At 49.2% G+C, this 24014-nt stretch overlaps 1 protein-coding gene across 1 annotated transcript in view; it reads left to right on the plus strand.

Annotated features, from left to right (window-relative positions):
- Positions 1-24014, plus strand: part of KSR1 (kinase suppressor of ras 1) — a 134083-nt gene that overhangs the window by 84075 nt on the left and 25994 nt on the right. Inside the window, exons 3-5 of the mRNA XM_084822838.1 lie at positions 15603-15750; positions 16649-17102; positions 18920-18924. Coding sequence (XP_084678964.1) covers positions 15603-15750; positions 16649-17102; positions 18920-18924 — 607 coding nt within the window. The remainder of the gene's footprint in view (positions 1-15602; positions 15751-16648; positions 17103-18919; positions 18925-24014) is intronic.

Here is a 24014-nt window from a genome sequence, read left to right on the forward strand (position 1 = left end):
ATTTTGGGCTCCACCCCTTTTCCCTTTGGCCCCACCCACCCCTGGAATGCAGCCCCAGAGAGCTTCCCTGAAATTGATTTCTGCCTTGATACCAGTCAGGATAACCCCTTGACACACCCCAGTCTGTCCAGCTGCTTGGGGAATTTCCGCACCGTATTGCCTAGGGTCCCTCCCTTTAGCTCAGCCCTAAGAAAATACTGTGGACTTCCTTTCCCAAAGCCCCAAAATATAGAACTTAACAAAAACCTTTTTTTTTTTACAAAACCCTAAAATGCAAGCAGTAGCTTGAAACCCATGCAGTCATGCGGGAAGGTGTTTAGTGAGAAATGCCTTTTAAAATGTCACAGCCAATGTCCAAATATAAAAAAGGAGTTTATTTAGGGAAAAGGGCAAAAGGGGGGGACGGGACCCAAAGGAAGATAACAATCAGAAACATACACAGAATTCTAAATACAATTAAAAAGTCAGCCTCACTGATCTAGTCACGTTACCTACTTGAGTAGAGCCTTGGATCCAGAGCATATGCAGAGTTTATTGCAGAGAGGATGGTCTGAGAGAGAGCATCTTGGCCTCCAGTCAGATAGTATATAGAAAGCTCTAGAAGGACTGAATTAACCCTTCTTTTATGGGCATCTCAGTTCAGTAAATGCCAACCCCTCAGCAGAGGCTGATGGTTGCTTTGTCCAGTGATGTGTTAGCCTCCATCTCTGATGCTAGTGGTCTAGCCAGCAAATCAGAGAATTACCTATTGGCTGGACCCACCTTCTTAATTGCTGTAAACTTACATATCAATAGGCCAAGCTGGCTTGAGCCAGTCAACCTATTCAAAAAAGGGGATTGAGGTTTTGGTTGCATTTTTGAGGACAAACAAATGAGATATGGTAGTGTTCAGGTTGCCCAGTTGGGTGCCAACTGACCAGATGCTCTAGGGGGCACTGTGGAGTTATATCTGAAGTAGGGTTTTGTGTCACACTGAGAGAGGACTTTCTCGGTGCAGGCACCCGGATTGTGGAACTCACTCCCCTTTTACATATGGTCGGCTCCGAATCTTATAAGCTTCCAGTGCCAACTAAAAAGCTATTTGATGACCCAGGCTTTTGACTGAATCTGTGTCCTTGCATCTTGTAAACTGTTACTTATCTGTGTTTCTGTTCTCACCTGTTTTGTTTTATCGATGTATATTTATATGGTTTTACTATGTTTTATTGGTTTTGTACCCTACTTTGGGATCACTTCATAATGAAAAGTGGGTAATACATTTTATAAGTAAATAGTGCTTGTCATACATTAACAACCTTACAGCAACCCTGTAAGGTAGGCTGTTATCATTATCCCCACGTTACAGCTGAGGGGCAGAGGGAGAATTGTTCGCCTAAGGCCACCGTGCTGACGTCATGGCAAAGGCGCAGTTCAAATTTGGAACTTGATGAGGTCCCCGCTCTTGGGGGTTGTGTGGGGGTAAGGATGTAAACTAGGGGTCGCCCAAACAGGATTGAGCCTCAGAGGTTTAAATATGCAGGCCATTTAACTCCACGTACATCCAGGTCCCCCTGCTGCTGGCAACAAGAAAGTACTGGACTTTGAATAGCGAGGGAACAAAGAGCATTTCTACACGAGGCTTCTATTGCACACTTGTGATTGGTCGCTCATGGAACTTTGCAGGTCCTTTACATGACATTGTCAACTTCCAGGGTGTCTCCCACGCTTTCTAAACATTATCCCACTTTTTAAAAGATCAGAGGTAATCCGATAAAGAACGTTAATCCGATGTATCAGCTGTGTGACATGATGGAGTTGCACTATAACCACAGTGCCATCTAGTGGCTGTAAAATGAAACATATAGAACTTGTTGAGAAAGGAATTCCCCGATTCAGAGTGTGCGTCTGCCTGTGTAAAGGAGCCGATCTTAATCCTGCAAAGATCTGGGAACAAACGTCCTGGTAAAGATGCGGGATTTTAGCCTTGTGTGGTGAAGCCCTAGGACAAAATGGTGAAAGAAAACAAATCCCACTCATTGAGATCTAGCGACTTGCGATTTCAACATTTCTGGAACATCCCTTGCCAGATAAAAATGGGTTGCATACAACCTATTTCATCACATGTGAGATTTCTGATATGTTTTTCACCAAACCTTCCCAGGAATGAGTTCAAGTCTAGTTTTTATCTTTGTCTCTGTTTAAACTAGTGACAAGCAATGTCTTTATCGTGTTGTGGTGGGTGCACACAGAGATGGGCTAATCCCCCAGGGATGCAGTAGACCAGTTTTTATGTTAAGCTGCCACATATGTACAATGCGTGAGTGGCTGGCTGTTTGAAGTTAGCCTCTTATTTGTTCCATCCCTTTGAAATCCTGTCTGAGCGCTTCCAATTCAAGGTCACTGGGATTGTTTAAATATAATCTCCTTTTCTGTGCTTACACTTTTCCGACAACTTGCCATTCCGGCATTCTAAAATTAAATTCCTGGGGAAGGACTTCGGACAGTGAGAAGGGAGAATCTCAGATCTAGTTCTCGCTGTGGGGATAAACTAGGGATATACGAAAGTCACTTACCTTTTAGCGAAATTGATTCGAGGTGGGGGGGAGGCGCTCCGTCCCTCCCCCCGAAATTCTGGCTGGGCGGGAGGCGCTCTGTCCCTCCCCTCCAAAATTCTGGCTGGGGGGGAAGGCGCTCCGTCCCTTCCCCCCGAAATTCTGGCCGGCTGGCTCCGCTTCGCAGGGATTCTGCGGAGCCGCCGGCTGGCTAGCAGGGACGCAAATGGCAGCGGCCGTAGCCGCCGCCGTTTGCATCCCTGCAGTCAGCCGTGATAGGCTACGTAAATGTTTACGTAGCCTATCATGGCTGATTTAAAAGAAGAAAAAAAATGTGCGTACGCAAATGGCGGCGCCCATGGGTGTCGCCATTTGCGTTCCTTATTTTGGCACATCTTAGTCTACGTAAACATTTACGTAGAAGACGGCGAAAATATGGGGAACGCAAATAGCATCGACACTACGCTATTTGTGTTCCCATTATTTTTGCCGTCTTCTACGTAAATGTTTACGTAGACTAAGATGTGCCAAAATAAGGAATGCAAATGGCGGCGCTCATGGGTGCCGCCATTTGTGTACGTGTTTTTTTTTCTTTTAAATCAGCTGTGATAGGCTACGTAAACATTTACGTAGCCTATCACGGAGTTTTTTAAAAATCTAGCCGTGATAGGCTACGTAAATCTTTATGTAGTCTATCACGTTTTGTTTTGTTTTTTTACTGGAAATGGTGGCGGTGGCAGCCGGTCGGAAGACCGGCCGCCGCAGCCTCCGAACCGCCGCCAGAGCCACTGCCGCCAGGAAGATCCGCCCAAGGTAAGTCCCGTCCCGGGGGGGCGGGGGGGCAGACTGTTCCGCCACCGATTTCGGGGGGCCAAATGCGCTGGCATTCGGCCTCCCCGAGATTCGTGGCGAAATTCTCTGACATCCCTAGGGTAAACCCATGTCTGGGCCCTTTCACAGTTCAGGTGAAAGGCTGACAGGTTGGAATGACCCTCCATATAAAACGAAAACAACAACACCGACCCAGTACTGAGAAAACTAAACATCAGGGAGGAAGGCTAGGCTTGAACCCTTCTCCTTCCTTGACATGCTAGTTTTCTTCATGCAGAGAATGTATTTGCGTGGAGGAGCGTTCAGTCCTGTGAGACCTCACCTGTTGTCTGAAGCGGTACGGTGCAGACACAAGTCTGACATCTCAGTAAGAACTAGGCCTCAGCGTGGCTCACGAGGTTGGTGTGTTGAGCGGATCGCCCACTAATAATAGCTCGCTTTGGCTGGAGTATGCGCTGGTGTTTGTGCCTGAGGGGGCACATTCCTGCTGCGCTGGCAACGGTCCTAAGCTCTGCGTTGCCTTCAGCCTTTTAATTCTGCCTGTGGCACTAGTCCTGTAGCTCTCTGAGGGTGCGGCTTTGTACATCTTTAAGCAGCGTGCCACGCGCTGGATCAGCATAAGGCCTAATGCTCATTAAGGAGTTAGATCACACCAGGTTTGCTGAGAAATCTCAGCAGGACAAACAAATCTTTCTTTCAGAAACCGTTGCGAGTTCGGGCCAAACTGCACGTTACGTTAAGGCGCGCTCTTACCGCAAACCGCACCTGAAATGGGGGCCAAATAGCAGCTCTGTGTGTGGGAGGGAGAGGGGGGTTCCCGAGGGGAAACTGGTGTGAGCATCTGATTGGGATTGGGAGGGTGGCGCTGGCTGCTTTTCCTTCAAAATAAAAATGTTTTTAAGCATGCTTTAAAAAAAAAAAAGAAAAAAACAAGGAAAAGTGATATTAGTGTCACGTGTAGCTTGGCCTTTTTTACAGAGCGGGGTGTGAAGGCTTTAATCTACGGCTCTCAAGCTCTGGGGGAGTTTTCGCCACCCTGACTGACAACTGCAACTCGGGGTTTAGGTCTTGCTGATGTGAAAGCCTTGCTTTGAACCCCCAGTTTTCACCTGCTCCCTCGCTCTATAGAGCTTTCCCTGTGGCTTTTTGCACTCCTAGACGACTCCTTCAAGGCCCAGGACAGATATGAGAGTTTTGATGCTGCCGTTAGCCTGATGTGGGGGAAAATACAAGTGCCTGTATTTTTCCTCCATTGTGCCTTCATTTTGTCCACTAGGAGGGTAAGAGCAATTTTGGTTCGGGGGTGGGGGGACTTTAGAACAGGAAAACTGACCGGGCGGGAGTTTCCAGTGTGGTACTCATGGGTACCAGTGTGCCTACAAACATCTCTCTTGATGCCCGCCAGACTCCCTGCCCCTCCTGATTTTTATTTTATTTTATTTCTTAAGTTTTTTTAAAAAAATTAAAACATGTTTTTTAACTGGGAGGCTGGCATGCTGCAAAGCAAAGTCCTGCCTTCCAAGGCCATCTTTATTTGGGTTCAAAAGAGGGGTTTTGTGTTTTGGAATTCAGACCTCACTTCTGCCTTGTACCTAGGTTCTAGGGCAAGTTACTTCTCTTTTAGTCTCACTAGTTTTTCCTCTGGGAAGGGAGGGTTTTGTGACTGGCCATGCCCACCATAGAAGCCCTTTTATGAATGAACAAGGTCTCCCCCCGACCCCCGGCAGCTGTTTTCTGAGAACACCCATGACACTCTCTCAAAATTCCAAATGTGCCCACTGACCCAAAAAGACTGGGCACAGAGGAAAGGGTTGAACATCTCAGTGCCACCTCTCCATTCAAAATTGGAGCCCACCACAGTTACTTTGCGAAGTTTAAAGAAACCATGGGGCAGTATCCAATCCGGCACGACCACTGACGTAAATTACAGTGTGCTAGTGTCTCATTGGATACTGCCCCTGGTCAGGAGATCACAGACCTTGCCCACCTCACATCTGTTTTGGCCCTCAGTGGTCCAGTATGATTTAAGCTGCCGCGTTGTTCCAGAGTAGGGTCTGTGTAAAGTCCGCTCTGTCTGTGTTTCGTGGATTGTCTGGTGCCTTTTGTTCCATCATCCGCTCACCGATGGATGCAAAAACCCCTTTTTCGTCATGTGGAAAAATACGCAAGTAATTCCATAAGAGGTTTCGTAACAATTCACATAATTTACCTGAGTACGTAACATTTAGCGTATTGTCCCCCGTTCCAGTCAACTTTTCCTCAGCAGAAATTTGCGTATTTTCCTACGAATGAATATGTGTACATTTCAGGAAAGTTTTTTTAAAAAACCTCCGAAGGTCTATGGACTCCGCGTGGCCTGGGGGGGGCGTCATTCTGCAGTGGATTCCGCAAGTCGGAGTCTTAGAAATCCGAGCTCATTTTAGTCTGTCTCGCATTTCCAACATCCCTGTTCCAGTGCATTGTGGGAAATGAAGTAGCTTTTCTTTGAGGCATTGTGGGAAGTTAAACCCCCCCCCCCCCAAAAAAAACCTTCCACAATGCCCAGAGTGGTGCTATGGCAGGGATTCCTTATGGTGAATTTTTAAATGACAGATTGTCGCTGCTGTCAGATAAGCCCACACCCAGGGGCCCACCAGAGAGCTCTTTGCCAAATCGCTCTCTCAACTTAGGAGCTGGGCTTTCTTACCCAATCAGCTGATCTCTGTAATCCAAAACCTTTTTAGCATACTGCCTGGATTGTGGCAGAAAGCCATGTGTCTTCAATTTGCAGATGTGAACATAGGAAGAGCGGCCTTATACGGAGTCAGTGCTGTTGATACTGACTGGCAGCATCCCTGCAGGGTTTCAAACAAGAGTTATTCCATCCCTACCTGGAGACACCGGGAATCGAACCTGGGACCTTCTACATGCCAAGCGTGTGCTCTACCACTGAGCCATGGCCCCTCTGCAGTTTATCACCTCTAGGCCTGGTGTTCATTATCATCACAGTCAGGCCTCTGACAAGAGACGCAAAGGCTGGTGAGCGTCCAAAGTAGGTCCCAAAAGGAGAGAAACATCTCAGGATGCAAAGCTTTTATTAATGGGAAGTCTGACGCGTTCCGGCCTCTTTATTTGGAAGCCTTCTTCAAGGGGCTGTAACGGTAGTGGTAAATAAGGACACCCCAAAAGTACACTTTGTTGTTGTTTATTCGGTCAGTCGCTTCCGACTCCTCGTGACCTCATAGACCAGTCCACGCCAGAGCTTCCTGTCGGCCGTCACCACCCCCAGCTCCCCCAAGGTTGAGCCCGTCACCTCCAGAATATCATCCATCCACCTTGCCCTTGGTCGGCCCCTCTTCCTTTTGCCTTCCACTTTCCCTAGCATCAGCATCTACTCCAGGGTATCCTGTCTTCTCATGATGTGGTCAAAGTACTTCAGTTTTGCCTTTAATATCATTCCCTCAAGTGAACAGTCTGACTTTATTTCCTGGAGTATGGACTGGTTTGATCTTCTTGCAACCCCAAAAGCACACTATAAAAATTGTTTTCAAACATATGGCAAGGAACTTTGTGACAAGGCCTGTGCGTACGATTTAGCATTAAAAAACCTATACATCGTTCCACACCACAAGCTAGGCCTGTGTATCCGTACTTACTTATAAAAGACTGTGCACGGATTCTTATAACAAATGTCCCCTGCCATACTTCACTGGCAACTAGGAAAGAGTATACTGAAGGCTGTAATTTATGCTGTTAGAGAAGCTTTCTTCTTGAACGTCTTTACCGTTACTGCTACAGCCCCTTGAAGAAGGCCTCAAAGTAAGAGAGGTCTCAAAATAAGAAAGAGGTGGAAATGTGTTGGGTTTTCCATTAATAATATCTGCATCCTGAGACGTTTTTCTGCCAGGGTCCAGGGGCTGGCAGAGAAGGCCTGTTGGAGACAATGGGGAAACACAGCACCCCCCTTGCTGAAGTCCAGCCCTTTCCATCAGAGTTGACCTCTTGCTTGGAAGGCCTTCAGGCAAGAGAAAAAGTGTTCCCCATGGGCCTCTTCCTCAGCTCAGTCTAGCAAGCACAGGAGAAGGGAGGTGGGAAGCGGGGATACTAATGCATTGTCCCGGACTCCATCCAAAGGACAGCCTGGAGAGCGAGAGAGGCGAGTAGGTGGTGATGGGCTGTGGTTTGGAGGGGAGGGAATATGGCATGCTTGGCGGCAGCTGGCTTGCCATCAAAGGCTCCTTGTTCTTGCCTCCCACCCTCTCCTTTGGACGAGGAGGAACACAGCAAGCTACCGTATGTTGAGTCCAACCGTTGGTACACCTCAGTTTTGTCTACGCTGACTGGCGGCAGCTCCCCAGGGTTTAGACAGCGGCCTTTCCAGCCCTACCTGCCTGGACACACCAGAGATTGAACCTCGGACCTTCCCCATGCAATGCGTGTGCTCTAAAGGAGGAGGGCCGCTGGAGATAATACACGGACAGCGGAAAAGTGGGCCCATGGGTCTCTCTTGTTGCTGGAGTGCCCACAGAAACCCGGGCCCTGACCTGCCGGCATCTGACAAATCCAGGGGGAAAGATAATGTCCAAATCGGCCCTTATTTGACATTGTTGTCGAATAATTCATTGAGGGATGCTTTCCTAAGTGCAAAATACTGGGGCTGTGAAATTGCAGAGAGGAGGAGGAGACTTGGCTGGCCTAGGGTGAGCATGAGGAATTCTGTGGCAGTTGCTGGGATCTCTGGCCTCCTGGCAGGGCCCGCTGCTGAAATCTGCCTTGGCACACACACCTTTCCAGCAGCTGATTCTGGGAGCCACCATTTGACATTCCTGTGAGGCCCCCAAGTGTAGCATCACTCTGGGACACTGTGGCAAATGCAAGGGGTGGTTGCCAGCCAGACCCCCGCCAAGGGCTGCCCGGTGGCTGAGCCGGTGGAGCGCTACTGCTGCTGCCAGACCACTCCGCTGACGATGGAAGAGGGGACCCACCGGCATGCACTTTGCCAAGGGCACCCTCCAACCAGGAGGTGGCCATGAAGCTTGGAATGTGGGCGTTGGGTGGAGCATTTCCTTGTTATTTAATTGATTAGCAGTATCTATATACAGCTCCTCATTTGAGCAAATCCAGAATTAAAACACACATACACCCAGTAGTGGCATGAGGTGAGTTCAAAGAGTTCGTGGCTGGAGGAAAGCCAAAATAAACAGATAACAATTTCAAGGAACGCCTCATACGCGTCAGCATTGAGGCCTGAGGTACATTCGATGGGAGATCATTCTGTAGGGTGGGTACCACTGCAGGGCGGGCTGTGGCTCAGTGGTACAGCACATGCTTTTCATGCAGAAGGTGCTAGGTCCAATTTCAGCATCTCCAGTTAGGGCTAGGAAAGAATCCTGCTTGAAACCCCGGAGAGTGTCAACGACACTGGGGTCTGACGCGGTCTAAGGCAGGTTCCTATGTACCCTATGTCTCGGTGTTGCCTCTAAGTGGGAATTTGTAGGCTGCGGCCCGACAACAGGGCCTCCACTGAAGATCGTAGTAGGGAGTGAAGAAGCTATTCCTCCTGGAAACCTGGGTGCTTCCAGATTAGGCTTTTTTCACCCCATCGCTCTGTCTCCAACACGGAATGTCACGCAGGGTATAGACGTCGTTGTCTTCTGTTCGCAGCCCTTCCGTATTTCTCACCACTTCTTCCATCTTTTTCCTTTCTGTGGGAAATCCATTGAGTAAGATAGGATAGCGCTCTTCAAGTACTTGAAAGGTTGTCACAGAGAGGAAAGCCTGGATCTCTTCTCCATCATCCCAGACTGCAGGACACGGAATCATGGGCTCAAGTGACAGGAAGCCAGATTCCGGCTGAACATCAGGAGAAACGTCCAGACTGTTAGAGTAATGCGACAGTGGAACCAATGACCTAGGGAGGCGGTGGGCTCTCCCACACTGGAGGCATGCAAGACGAGGCTGGACAGCCATCTATCGGGGATGTTCTGAGTTGGATTCCTGCATTGAGCAGGGGGCTGGACTTGATGGTCTTGTAGGCCCCTTCCAACCCTACTATTCTAGGATTCTATGAAGCTGGACAGCCATCTGTCAGGGATGCTCTGACTTGGATTCCTGCACTGAGCAGGGGGTTGGACTTGATGGCCTTGTAGGCCCCTTCCAACCCTACTATTCTAGGATTCTATGAAGCTGGACAGCCATCTGTCAGGGATGCTCTGACTTGGATTCCTGCACTGAGCAGGGGGTTGGACTTGATGGCCTTGTAGGCCCCTTCCAACCCTACTATTCTAGGATTCTATGAAGCTGGACAGCCATCTGTCAGGGATGCTCTGACTTGGATTCCTGCATTGAGCAGGGGGTTGGACTCGATGGTCTTGTAGGCCCCTTCCAACCCTACTATTCTATGATTCTATGAAAATAGCGGCACAATGCCTTCTCACAAGTAGCGGTAGGAGCACTCTGTCTGGAAGCACGTCTGGACAAAACCTACTCTCGCCTCAGAATCTATATGAGACACTGCCTTCATTTTTAAAGTTGTTCTTCACAACAGTGAGGACTGTGCTTGCTGTTCATAAAATACAATAAGCCTGAAAGCTTTGCTTCTTAGGAATTCAACAGAGTAATCGAATATCTCAGTGTTTTCGGCTTTTTAATCCTGGTTTTGAATGCCTGAAAATGTTTTGGTTGGGCAACTGTATCTTATAAGTCTCTACAACGGAATCCAGAAGTTTGCTTCAAAAATGTAATGAAAACCTATTCTGCAAGTAGCGTCTTGAAGACAAAATTTTTCCTTAGCGCTGTTTTTCTCATTCCACCCCCAGCCGCATTTATACGACAGCAGGTTTTCTTATGATTCTGGGTGCAAGCCAGCCCAACGGTGAGAATTAACAGCGTGTTCCGGAGTGTAGTTCAGACACCAGATTATGTGAGAAGACAGCAGAATAAAACGGGGAGGGTTCCGGTTTTTCCAGCATAATTAAGTGAACAGACATAGTTCGTACCAGAGCTGTGCGCAAATGGCCTCTTGAAATTCTCCACCTTATTTGTGGGCAGAGAAATTTGGGAGACAATTTCACTGAATTTTTCCAGGGAGAGGAAAAATTCTCAATCGTTTCTCCCAGCCAGGGCTCCCTGTTGGCAGGGCTTGTAGCCCAGCTTCTTTCTTTTTTTCCTGAGGATTTTGGGTTTTTTTGAGCTGCAACAGCATCAACTGTCTTGGCAGGCCGGCCCCCAGTTTCCCTCCACTGCTCCAGGGATGAGGTGGAGTTAGCGCTCTGCCAAAATCTGTCCTCCAATTTCCTGAAAGTTTTATCCCCCCATGAAAGAGGCTTCCATTGTTCTGCCTCATTCAGGATATTTTAATATTTGTTTTTGTGGCGTTTTTGAGCTTACCGAATCACAGTTAGCCTCCCAGGCTGCCTGCATATCCTGATCTGAAAAAGCCCCATGGGAGGAATTACCTCATGATGCCTTAATCTGGGCTTTAACTGAAGTGCAGGAAGCTGAGGAGGCTACAGGCAGCCAGGGAGATGATTGTACAACGAAAAGCCCAAGAAACTCAAACCCAACCCATAAGAATTTCTCCGAAATTTCTTCGCCATTGAATTTCTTTTCGAAAACAGTTCCTCTTAGTCAAATTGAATGAGAATGGTCGAAAAAAATGTGGGAGAAATTTTCGGCACGTCAAAATTGTTCAGCATCCCCGCTCTAGCCAAAAGGCTCCTGTGACGTTACTTTTTAATAGGTCGGAACCCTGTTTTTGTGTCTGGTTTCATCTCCGTTTTTCTATTAAAAAGCGCCTCCCCTTTTCCAGCAGTTTTTCAGCACTCAGTGCAAACCTCTTTATATTTCTTTTAGTTAGTTGTTCTTCTTTCCTTTCTTCTCTTCGCTTTCACTGTCCTCAGCCTGGTTTGCCCATGCTGCCGTTTACTTCGATTGGTTTTGGTAACCCGTGTAATTTTGTTGATGTGACCACAGTGTGATGTCAGAGATGTGCATAAAGTAAACCACAAGGATTGTCACAACCAGTTGGAAGAAACAGCAGTGTGGGGAAATGATGGCAAAGTGAAGAAAAAGGGAAATGGTGCTGAGAAGCCACCAGGGAAAGAAAGAGAGAAAGAAAGGGGTACCAGAGAGCATCAAAACATGGAACATTCAGCCCGGTGTGTATTTTTCAGGAATTTTGGGGCTGCGTTGAATGTCTGAATGTAGAGATAGATAGGGAAGTTGGAGAATATTTGACCACTATTTTGGATGGCTTTAAAGGGGGATTAGATAAATTAATGGAGGATAAGGCTATCAATGGCTACTAGTCCTGTTGGCTATGTGCTACCTCGAGTATCAGAGGCAGTCTGCCTATGTACACCAGTGGCTGGGGAACATGGGCGGGAGGGTGCTGTTGCATTCATGCCCTGCTTGTGGGTTTCCCATCAACAGCTGGTTGGCCACTGTGTGATGAGAATGCTGGACGAGTTGGACCCTTGGTCTGATCCAGCACTTCTCTTCTTATGTTCTTACGTTAATATATTTGGTACATCTGTGACCAGCATATAGGTGCTACATAAGTGGAATAAGAGATAGGTCCCTTAAGGTCATTTGAATAAACGTGTGTAACCCAGCCTCTCCAACCTGGCGCCCTCCAGATGCATTGGACTACAACTCCCAGCATCCCCCAGCCAGCCAGGTTTACTCCAATACATCTGGAGGGCACCAGGTTATGGAAGGCTTTCGTAGCCATATCTTTCTGTGAAGCCTTTGGCCAAACCCTGTAGTCCTCAACCCCCTACTGAAACGGAGCAGGGACCAGGTCTGCACTCGAGGGGACCTCAGCAGTTCCCTCTGGTGGCCCCCCTCCTGTGCGATGGGTCCCCATGGGCTCATCTGGCAGGGGTGAGGGCAACAAGCACCCGCAGCGTTTCAGTCCGAGCCAGGCAGGAGCTGCCATTTAAATTTCCCACAATGCTCCACAGTGATGCTACGTTAGCGGTAGGGGGGAAGAGGAATTGTGGTAAATAAAAATGGTGGCTCCTAGACCGAGCCATCCAGTTCAGAGCTGCCATCGGTGCCACTGGGCCTTGCTGGGGCACCGAGGCTCCAACAGTTGGCTGTTGGTGGAAGGCCTGAAGGTGGGTCCGTGTAAACGAACTACGTACTTATTCTTTCCCTCTCCTGCCTCCTGTTTAAGTCCTTGGTCTCTCTTGTGTGTGTGTGTGTTACTCTGTAAAGCAGCCTTCCCGAAGCTGGCCCCCTCCAGATATGCTGAGTTGCAACTCCCATCATCTTAGCTGGGGGTGATGGGCGTTGTAGTTCAGCGGCTCTGGAGGGCACCTGGTTTGGCTGCTGTAAAGGACCATTTCATGTTTACGGCGCTACATAAATAATGATTAACGTCAGGTCGGTTCGCCATATCTGCGCATTCCTGACCGTTCTCACGGGCGCCCATGAAAAGCAGCCTGGCCTGTTTCACTCCTGAGATGTGTCCGTTTAGCCAGCCAGCTTTCAAGGGTGTGTCTTGGTAATGAAATGGAATTAACGTAATTCATTTCTAAGCGCTCTTCGGGGCACATCAACGGTAGGCCTGTGGCCTATAGTTCTTTTCCGCGTGGGCTGAGGTGCTGCTTGTGGCGAGGCTGGCCGGGATTAAAGTTTGCTCAGGGCAAACCCAGGTTTCTGTCTGCCCAGGTGCAAGCGTGGGGCTGTGTTCTGAGGCGCCGCTGATTCAAGCCACTTGCCCCGTACGCCTGACTGGATCAGGACCTGCCCAAACCCAAAAGCAAATAAAAACACCACCCTTCGGCTGGTGTCAGCGTGCAGTATCTTTGGTCAACTCTCCTGGCAGCGGGCTCTTCGGTAGCAGGTGTTTACATTTCCCACAACGTCCCTGACGCAGCGTTGCTTTGGGAAATTAAAATGGTGGCTGCCAGACGTAGGCACTCGCCACCGTTGGTCCGCCGTTGCCAGATAAACCTGTCGGAGCCCAACCAGGTGGCACTTTGCCGAGAGGGGCAGTCCTGAGAGGCGGCAAACGGCAGAAGAGTCTGGCGGTGCCAAGGGGCACCTAAATGGTTTCCCTCAGCATCACATTGTCCGGACTGAGAGAGCATCACAGAATTTGGGGTTATATAGTAAACAGAGGCTTGAGATTGGCTTTCTGGGATCACCTGACTGGGACCAGGAGAATTCTGGGTTGTGTTAACGCTCCAGCTTGAACTGTCGGCAGCTCCCTTCTCTGACCAATGGCTTTGTGCGGTGCCTGGGGAATTGGTGGCTTCTTAGAGCCCTGGATGCCCTGACAGTCATGTCTGAGTCCACCCAAAGGACCATTTGTACTCATGTTCAGATGTTTGTTCGGAGGAAGGCAGGGGGAAACCTTTGGAAGCATTCCCCAAAGAAGCAGTTGTCTCGCTCAAGTACACGTTAACCATGTCCTTGTGTCATCTGGTGTTGGAATGAATTTCCAGAACACTCTGTGACTCTCTTGCTTCGTGACTTGGAACTCAGCCTGGTTTAAGTTATCAAACTGTCTCCTCTCTCTCAGCATGCTTTGGGTTCTTGGGTTTTTTTTTTTATCTTTGTCTTCTACTTTTGGCGTTGTATGCCAAAGCCTGTATCTTGAGAGCTGATGCAGAAAAGGGCAACTAAAATTATCAAGGGGTTGGAGCATCTCCCCTATGAGAGAAGGTTACAACAGCTGGGATTGTTTAGCTTGGAAAAAAAGGAGGGTAAGGGGAGGCATAAGAGAGGTCTACAAAATTATACATGGTGTGGGGAATGTGGATAGGGAGGCATTTTTCTCCCTTTCTCAAAATACTAGAACCCGGGGTCATCCCATGGGTGGGAGATTCAGGACAGATCACAGGAAAGACTTCTTCACACAGCGCATAGTTAAACTGTGGAACTCGCTACCACAGGATGTAGTGATGGCCACCAATTTGAATGGCTTTAAAACGCGGTTGGACAAATTCCTGGAGGAGAAGGCTATCAATGGCCACTAGTCTTGATGGCTCTGTGCTACCTCCAGTACCAGAGGCAGTGAGCCTATGTACACCAGTTGCTGGGGAACATGGGTGGGAGGGTGCTGTTGCTCTCATGCCCAGTTTGTGGGTTCCCAGTTGACAGCTGGTTGGCCACTGTGTGAACAGAATGCTGGACTAGAAGGACCCTTGGTCTGATCCAGCATGGGTCTTCTTATGTTCTTATGATGTAGCACAGGGCTCAGAAGACTATGTTAGCATGTCCCTGGTTCGAATCTCGCCTCTTCCATTAACTCACTATGTGGTCTCAGGGAAGCTACCATCTCTACCCACCTTCACATATTGTTATTTAAATATATGTGTCACTTCCCACTACAGAAAGCAGTCTTGAAGCGACTTACACGCATGATACAGAAACTCATAATTAATGGAAGCAACTCCAAAATCAATATACAAATAAAAATTAACGGCCTAAAAGCAGAATAAAAACCAACACAATACGAAAAGTATTCATCCATAATACACAAAATAAAACACAAAATCCCTCCATCCATCCATACACAAAAAGTACATGCAAACGTATGGGTGGGGGGGAATAATAACATTGACTTACCTTATAGCGTTGTTGTAAGGATTTGCATGTACTCATTCAAGTTGGCTACGCCCAGCCTGTTAAGGTGGCATTCTCCGCCCCCCAATATAATGATGCTGAACTAGGAAAGTAAAGATGGCAACCAACCATAAATAAATAAATGTGTGTGGTGAATTTGCAACATCCTGCTTTTGTGGTATTATCTGTGCCAGAGTATATTGATATATGTAATTTTTGGGTGGGCTGCTCTTTGTACATGTTTTGGCAGAGAAGCCGTTCCAGGAAAGGTCACCACACAATGCCAGTCATTGCTTCTAGGGAGAGCGTAGGGTTGCTGGAGCATAAAACTCAGCCAGCTTTTCCCGCATCTGTCTCGTCACTGCTTGCAAACCGGAGTGACTGGGCTGTCCACTACGAAATAAATTTCTCATTCCTTTGTTCAGCTTAAAAAAAAGCTAAAAGCTCTTGCCAAAGCAGCTGTTGCATGCTGCTGGATGAACTACATCGGGGAATCTGTTCCTGAGCCAGTGAAATTCCTGAGCATGTCAAAACCACAAAGAGCGATTCATTCTGTCCCCAAATACTGGAACGCGGGCAGGGGGTAGCGGAGACGCTGGACTGAACATTCTTGAAAACTTTTGCAAAGACAAAGAAGCCGTAGCGGTCCTTCAAAAATCTCTTTCTCTCTCTTTTCGGCAGAAGATACCGGAGGAATTGACCCTTGATGCCTTGTTGGAAATGAACGAGTCGAAAGTGAAAGACACCATGAAGAGGTGTGGGGCCAGCACGGAAGATTGTTCCCGGCTCAATGGGGCCCTTGCCTGCTTACGGAAAGTGACCCGGACAGGTAAACGTCTTCCTGTTCTGTCCACTGGGGAGGTCTCTGTTTTTTTTGTGGGGGGTAGGGGACGAGGGGGGTCTCAGACAGATGATTCCCTGAGATGATCATTTAGAGCAGGGGAGGGCCTAATTTCATGCAGATGGGGAAAGCCCAGAGGGAGGGAAGAAGGGTGGAAGGGGGGTAAAGCCGAAACAGACAAAGCCATGGGAGAAGGAGCAGGGAAGCCCTCTGTGAATGATTGCTTCAAACCTCAGGCAAGGAGGGGGGGAAATTAGGGTTAGGCGAAGAATAAAAATGGATGGGAGTGAGGAATGTGGTGATAAGCTTTCTGCAAGTGAACCGTGCAGACCTCTGCCATAAACAATTGGTCCCTCCCGCAGCAGCCTACTGGGTGGGGAAGAAGAGACAGAAAGAAAAAAGAGAGAGAGAAAAGGGGTGTCATAAAAAGAGAAAAGGGGTCCTACCCACTGTGGCCCCCAACTGATTAGGAATGGGGGAGAAATTTGTTCAGTTTGAATGCAAACGCTTACCGAACCGTGCACTTTTGAACCGCTACGCGAACGGCAACTCGGTTATCCTTCGAAATTCGCCCATCCCAAGTTTCGTGACGGAGCGCTCCAGTCAAAAAATGTGCACAAACGTGCATGTACAAGAGGAGGTCATGCTGAAGGGGGTGGGGCTTGGTGAAATTGGGCTCAGAGGTGTGGAAAGGCAAGAAGTTGCAGGTCTGAATGGCACTATAGTTGCAGCTGGCTGCAAAGAAAGAAAGAAAGAAAGAAAGAAAGAAAGAAAGAAAGAAAGAAGACCGGGGAAGGGGTGCGGTTTCTGGGATATCCTTTTTGCCTGTCCCAGTCCGCTGTGGTCATTCCCGATGCTCAACCAGTGTTGTAATCTCTATGCGCAGGTGGGGAATACAAGGACGACTTGGTGTGGCATCAGTCAGCCACGTACCGTGAAAACAGCTTGATGCCCCCTTCCGAACTGTCCCCCTGCCCATGGATACATGGCAGCCTGCCCCTTCTGAAGGGCAACGGCCCGCAGCCCCGCTCCGTCTCAGTCTCCGCGATCCCGACTTCGGACAACTACCCCTCTGGCCAAGGGCCTCCCGCCTATGCCGAAAACCTCCTGGAGTCGTTTGCTTTCCCCACCCACTGTGGGAGGAGGAACCTTAGGACTCCTCACAGCATCACTATCACGCCGCCCACGACCCCCCAGCTCAAGAGGGGAAAACCACCTCGGACTCCTCCCCCACCGAGCCGGAAGGTTTTCCAGCTGCTGCCCAACTTCACTACCCTCACGAGGAGCAAATCCCACGAGTCCCAGCTTGGCAACAGGATAGATGAAGTTCCTGCTATGAAGTAAGTGTCCTCCAGTTCCTGCCCCCGTTGCGGGCTTAGTCATATGCAAGGTTTGCGGTTTTTCTGAAGCATTGGCTTGGCTATTTATAGCATTTTTATCCCGCCCTTTAGCCAAAAAAGGCTCCCAAGGCACCTGACAAAGCTATTTCTTAAGGCAGCCTTCTCGCAGGCTTGCAGTCTAAAATCACGACACAAAAGGAAAGGGGATTGGGAGGGAGGAGGAAAAAAGCAAATTCAGGCGCTAGATTCTTAGTTGCAGAGATCAGCAGGTCATGGACATATGGCTGCTGCTTCCTTTCTCTCTGATGGACTCGTACAGATCCAGGCACGATAGAAGGATGCCTGACCCCTTCTTCCTCTCTCTCTGATAGCCTCAGCAGCAACAGTTGGTAGCGGGGGCGGGAGGTGGGGTGCTCTCAACCGGAGGTGGATCTAGGCCTTGTACAGAGTTAGACTGCTGGTCCATTTAGCACAGTGCTTTTATTTATTAGCGATAGGTATAAACGGGCCTGACAGCATTTAGTTCGTAAGGCGGTGTGTGTCATAAAATACCAAATGCACACGGCAAATTCATGGGGGGCTGCAAGAGGGGAGGGTGGAGGAGTGGGGCTCTCTTGCAAGCGCCAGCTGAGTCCCTTACCTTTGCGCCCAGCTTGCTGGCTGGAGGAGGTGCCTGGTCAGCCCGCCCCACATCCCCCTCCGATGGGGGATTGCTCAGGGCAGGCAAAGCCTCCCTGACCAACACGACGGGTGGATGAACTATCCCTTGGGTCAGCCCAGCTTTGCTGCAGACAGGCTTCCCTGTCGCCATGCCCCCTGACATCATTCAGCCCACGGAATGATGCGGTTCTCCAGCCCCCCACCCAAAAACATTCCCCCGCCCTTGATATAGACACAAACACCTTCTAAATCAGGGGTGGGCGGAAGGTAGCTCTCCGGATATTTTGGGCTTCGACTCCCAGAAGGAGTGGCTGGCCACGCTGGACGTCGAAGTCCGAAACAACCCTGCCCAACCCCGCGTGCTTTTCTTGCGGGAATTTGGACAGGGCCGTCGCTCAGTGGCAGAGCGGCTGCTCTGGGGCCCCAGGTTTGATCCCTGGGGAGGGCTAGGAAAGACCCCTGCCTGAAAGCCTGGTGAGCCGCTCTGCTGTAGACTGCGCAGGGCTAGATGCAGTGCTGAGTGGTGGGTCGGGCGGCGTAGGTGCGCACCGTGTACCTCCCTGGGTGCAAATGCATGCACATGCGTGCGCACGCATATCTTCTTGCCCCGCATCTCAGCCCACAGGGATGGGGAAGTTTAAACCTCCCCTCCCTGCCCGCTGAGATCAGGGGGTGGGATTGCTGGGGGTGGGGAGTTAAAGGGCTCTCTTTCCCCCTCCCCATGCAATCCTGATCCAGGTTGCTCTTTCTGATGGCTGAGGGTGGGGAGAGGCTTTACTCTGCCCCCCCCCCACTTTCCAGCGATCCCACGGCAGATCCAGCTTGCTGTTTCCCATCTGCTCATTGGCGGCAAAGAAAGAGCGACGTCTGCATCGGAAACTCTGGGAGGGGGCCGAGGTTAAAGCAGCAGGAAAACAGCAATCTGTTAGAGCAGCAGGGAAAAGCATGTGAGGCATCCCAGGGCTCCGTGGGCCGCAAGGGAGCAGCCAAGCACCACGGTTGCCCATCTGTGAACCAAACGGACCAACCGTCTGATTCCAAATATAAGGCAGCTTCATATGTTTGATGTGTTCATCTGATTCATGTACTTCCATGATTCACTGTTGTTTTCTTCTTTCTCTCTCTCTCTCTCTCTCTCTCTCTTTTGTGTCTTCTAGATTTGGTAAGAGAGGCTTTATTTTGGCAGTCCTTCCACCAGCTCTGGAGAGGGTTGAAAAGGGCACATCTTGTAGCTTTGAAGTATAGCCTTTCACACCCATCCCCGCCTAACTTCATCGGGAGTTTGCTTCGAAACAGTAGGACCAAACCGAAACAGTCCCAAATGCGAGCGTTTGAAAGGACATTTAGCCCGGGGTGGGCGGGGGGGGGGGGAGAAAGAGGGGGAAAGCTCTCTGCCCAAAGTGGTTTTAAAGGCACCATAACTTAGAAGTTGCTCAGTTTGAAAGATTGTGAGCTACTAGGATCAGACCGGACCTGGGTTTAAACCCGAGTGTCTCCCAATTGTGGATAAAGTGTGTGTATGTGTGTGTGGGGGGTATTAAGGGGGGTTCTAGCAAAAGGGTTGCAAAGGGAGCGGGACCCTTCCCCATGCTTTCCTCCATGTAAACCTCCTCACCAAACTCACCTTGGATTTGGAGCCTGGCTAAGGAGAAGGGTGGCAGCGGGAAAGTGGGGGGGTCAAAAGGCAGGGAGATAAGCAGTGTGGGGGGAAGGTGGAATGGGGAGAATTTAACCCTCCCCACCCACAGCGCTCTCTCGCAGGGGCGTTGCTAGGCACTGAAAAGATTCCGGCCCATGCGACACAAATCTGCACGAAATCTGTGTAGGTTATGCATATATGCAAATTGAGAAATAATTAAGAGGGTTTCTTTAAATTTCATACGAGGCAAATCATTTCAAAGGCAATACATTCTTCAGTTAATCTGCACTCTGACTCAGATCATCCCAAACTAAGGAGAAAAGTCCCCCCCCCAAGCTTAATTCCCACGCAGGGGAAGATTGTTTTTGGCGGGTGAGTGAGTGTGTGTGTGTGTGTGTGTTGCAACATGTGGGAAAGGGAGAGCTAATCTTTCCTCCTCATATGCAATTTCCCTTGAACCCCCCACCCCCTCGCATGGCAATTAAGCCGAGAAAAACACACACACTTCCATCAGCACCAAGGAAAACTCAGGGCCCTGGGAAATAGATAGGGGACTCCATGGATCCAGGCATAGCAATACCACTCGCTCTAAAAATTAGTTCCTTCAACCTGCTTTATACATGATTGGGACTGATTCGGGTTTTAGACCACAGGCAAGGAACTGCGGGCCTCCAGATGTTGGACTACAATGCCCATCATCCCTGACCATTGGTCTTGTTGATTGGGGGGGCTGACAGGAGTTGGAATATTTGGAGGGCCGCAGGTTCCGCACCCCTGTTTTCAACAAATGGTTCTCCTACCGTCACATCTGGTTGGGTGACCCCTTTTGTACAGACGGTTATTAAACTGGTTTTAAAAGAAATGACGTCATTCGGAAGCTTGCTTAGCACTGGGTGACTGAGCTGAGCCAAGTGTGAACGATGACTCACTTCAGGCATGGGAGGAAATTCCAGTGGCTTAAAATTTTTAAGATGCTTCATCCTTCTGCGGCCTCAGGGCTGAAATGGCGTTGATCAAATCTGTTGTGGAAAGACTTTTTTTCTCTCCCTCTCTGCCTTCACGGAGCTGTTCAGGAGGAGCATGCTTGAAACGAACTACAGTCATTTCCTCTCTTGCTCTGTCTCTTGGGCCAAACAGTAACCAGGACTGTGTAGAGTTTCAGACCATGCAGAGATTTAGCTGAGAGGCCCACAGCTGCCTCTCAGCTAAAATCCTGAATTCTACACGAAGGGTTGTGCATTCTTAGACAGGTTCTCCGAGGTCATCCAGCCCCACCCCCTGCTCAATGCAGAATGCAACTGTAGCATCCCTGACAGATGGCTCTCTCACCTCCGCTTAAAGACCTGCAATGAAGGAGCTGATCGGCAGTCGTTAACATTTGAGTCATATCAGTGTTTTACTGTATACTGCATCTTTATCTAGGGATCTGGAGCTTGTTAGGTGGCAATTCTATGCCCACTTAGCTAACTCAGTGGGACTTTCTTCTGAGTAGGTGTAGGATCATAGAATTGGAAGGGATCTTGAAGGCCCTTGAATCCAAACTCCTTCTCAATGCTGGTTGATCAACTCTGCTTCAGCAACTCTGACAGATGGCTGTGCAGCGTTTGGTTAAATATCGCCAGGAAAGGAGAGGTAGTCTGTTCCATGGTGAGCAACTCATACTGTTAGTTTTTGGAAGTTTTTCCGAATGTTTAGCCAAAATCTGCCTCCCTGCAATTTCCACCCATTGGTTCTAGACCTGCCTGCTGGAGCAAGTATGTTCCATCCCTGTGTGATGTGTTCCTTCCCTGTTATCCCCTCTGTGTTGAGGAGAGAGAGGCAACTGTGCCAAAGTGCCCGGTGCCTGGCCACAGGAAGGCCTGGCAAACCCTTTGGATTCTTGAAGAGGCTTCTGTGGACTCTGCTGAAACTTCCATGAGGGCTAGCCTCTTGCTTACATACTGATATCCTCCAGATGTCGCATTCTTGTGGCTTCACACAAGTCCTGGATTAGATTTGATGGCTTGGCTTTTCTTTCCTTCACTACTAAGACATTACGTGCCTCGGTATGCAAGGTTTTTGTAATTCTTAAGAGGTTTAATCTCACAGTGGTCATGTCATCAGAAACATGAACTGTGCATGGGCATGAGAGAAGGACTAGGCCGAAGCCACATGGTGGGTCTCACCTCTGACATCCCAGTTCCCACATCTTTGTTTTTTTAATTATTGAGGGTTGAGAAGCAATATGTGTAAAGTGCAGCAGTGTGCAGTGAATATCGAAACCGTAATTTCTTACATGCTGTTTGACACCCGGGGCCAAGATTACAGTCACATTAGTCATCTGAATATGAACAGTGCTAGTTTCAGTGGTTATGATGTATGATTTTATGAGTCTTACGGTTTGGAATTTTGGAAGACTTCATAAAGACATTTGAGGTTTGTGTTAGCATAGATTTGGCAGTTCTGTCCGAGAGGCTGAGACGAGCGACGTCTTTGATCTGGTGCGGGGTGGTGTATGTGTAACTGAGAAAATAAAATTAGCGCGTGAGGGACAGGGAGGATGAAAAATAGTGTCACGTGCTGGAAGTCTAGACACTAATGTTGAGGCTTGTGTCTTGCAAAGCATAGAATCACCGAGTTGGAAGGGGCCATTTAGGCCCCCAAATCCAACCCACTGCTCCGTACAGGAATCGAGTTTAAAGCATCCTGCTTGAATAACTCCAACATGCAGGGTTTTTTCTAGAGGTTACGCACATCTCCATGGTTTCTCCTGAATACTCCACCTTCTGTCTCTCCCAGACTGTGTTAATTATAAACTGAAAGGGGGGGGGAGCTTGATCTGGTTAGAAAGAGGACATTTGGCCTCAGAAAGGTGATTGCAAACAGAGTGGAACCCATGCATGGAATCCCACCGATTTGCTCCAGTGCCAGGAATGCTTTGCAGGCCTCCCTCTCCAGCAGCTTCTAAAATGTTGAAGTCCACCGGAAGAACCCGTCCACCACTTCACATGCATGTTCCGAGCTTGTCGGGCGCTTTGCGGGAAATGAGCTTGTCGCTCTGGCATTCGCATTGACCAGCCAAGCTGGTGATGTGCCAAATAAATAAATAAAAATGGAAAAGAACATTGCTGCTTGGCATCAGGGATGTGAGAATCTGGTGCCATCTAGAGTCAGGAGGAAGGCGAACCTGCAGGAGAGTCTGGCTACGAAAAGAATGAATTTGGAGAAGTGGCAGCCCGTGCTTTGTGCCGAATTCAAGACAGCGTCCTCCAGACATTTGTTTTGCCCCGGATCGATTGAGCTGCGGAGTAGACAACAGCAGAGAGTTAGGAAATATGGGCAGGAGTTAAGAGGCCTCATCACAAATTGTTGACGTCCATGCGTCTTGAGGTGTCCGTGCGCCAAATCCCCCCCCCCCAATTTTAGAGAAGCTTCTAGAGCGGGGGGCGGGAGGCAACTTGTGACCTTCTAGATGTTTTGGCCTACAGCTCCCATGGTTCTTCACCATTGGCTAGGGCTGATGGGAGTTGTAGGCCAAAACTTCTGGAGGCCACGAGTTGCCCACTGCTGCTCTAGGGGATACAATCAGGGCCAGCTCTAGGTTTTAATGCGGCCCTGAGGAAAGGGCCTTGTTGGCGGGTTGCCAGCTGCAGGCCTATACCACCTAAATGGTGGGCAACCATTTTAAGTGTCTACATGGCTGCCTCCAGAGTCGCTTTGGGACATTGTTGGGAACTTAAATGGCAGCCCCAAGTATTTTAATTACCCACAATGCCCTGGAGTGTTGCTGCATCAAGGGCGTTGTTGGGAATTTAAAATGGCCACCTACCGCTGCCACCAGATAAGATGGATGCAGTGGAGTCTAGTGGCTTTGATATAGTGGGGCAGTGAATCCGCTTCGGGTTTCAGTCAGAACCAGGCAGAACTCTACAGGAGCTATCCAAGGTGCAGAGCATCATAGCCACCAGCCTTCACTGGCTGGACGCCTGGGTCAGGCGTTGGTGTTATTGTGCCTGGCTGGAGCTGTCCTGAGGCTACCAGGTGCTGACGATTTTTTTTCTTTTGATGCTTCAGTTGTTGGCCACTGGACCAGTAAGGGCCCTTTCTTCATCCCCTTCACCCCATTTTCTCTCGAGCAACATGGACTGCCACACAGAGAATTCTGGCTAGCAGAGCTTTTCCCCAGTGTTTCCTTTGGCAAAGCTCGGAAAATGGCCGGTGCCTTTGCGGGAGGGCTTTCTCGTGCTCAGGCCTTTCCCCCGCAGGTATACGCCTTGCAGCTGATCATATACCAGGTAGGTTTACCCAGCGCCTTTTGCACATAGTTTGTGTGTGGGTTGGGGTGGGGAGGGCAGACATGTAGAGCAGGCGTGTCAAACTGGAGCTGTGCACAAATGGCCTCTCAAAATTCTCCAGCCTGTTTGTGGGCAGCAAAATTGGCAGGACTATTTCACCGAATTTCTCCCAGCAGAGGAGAAATTCTCCAACCATTTCTCACCTATAGGGATTTCTATCGGCCGGGGTTGTAGCACAGGTTCTTTCGTCTTTCCTGAGGGTTTTTGGTTTATTGCACCTGCTTCTGTAGGTGGCAACAGCATCGACTGTGTTGTGGCTTCCACTTTTCTGAGGCAGAA

The sequence above is a fragment of the Heloderma suspectum genome, chromosome 16, assembly GCF_057233095.1.
Source record: "Heloderma suspectum isolate Gila_16-S chromosome 16, 16-S_ref, whole genome shotgun sequence".
Lineage (NCBI taxonomy): Eukaryota > Metazoa > Chordata > Lepidosauria > Squamata > Helodermatidae > Heloderma > Heloderma suspectum.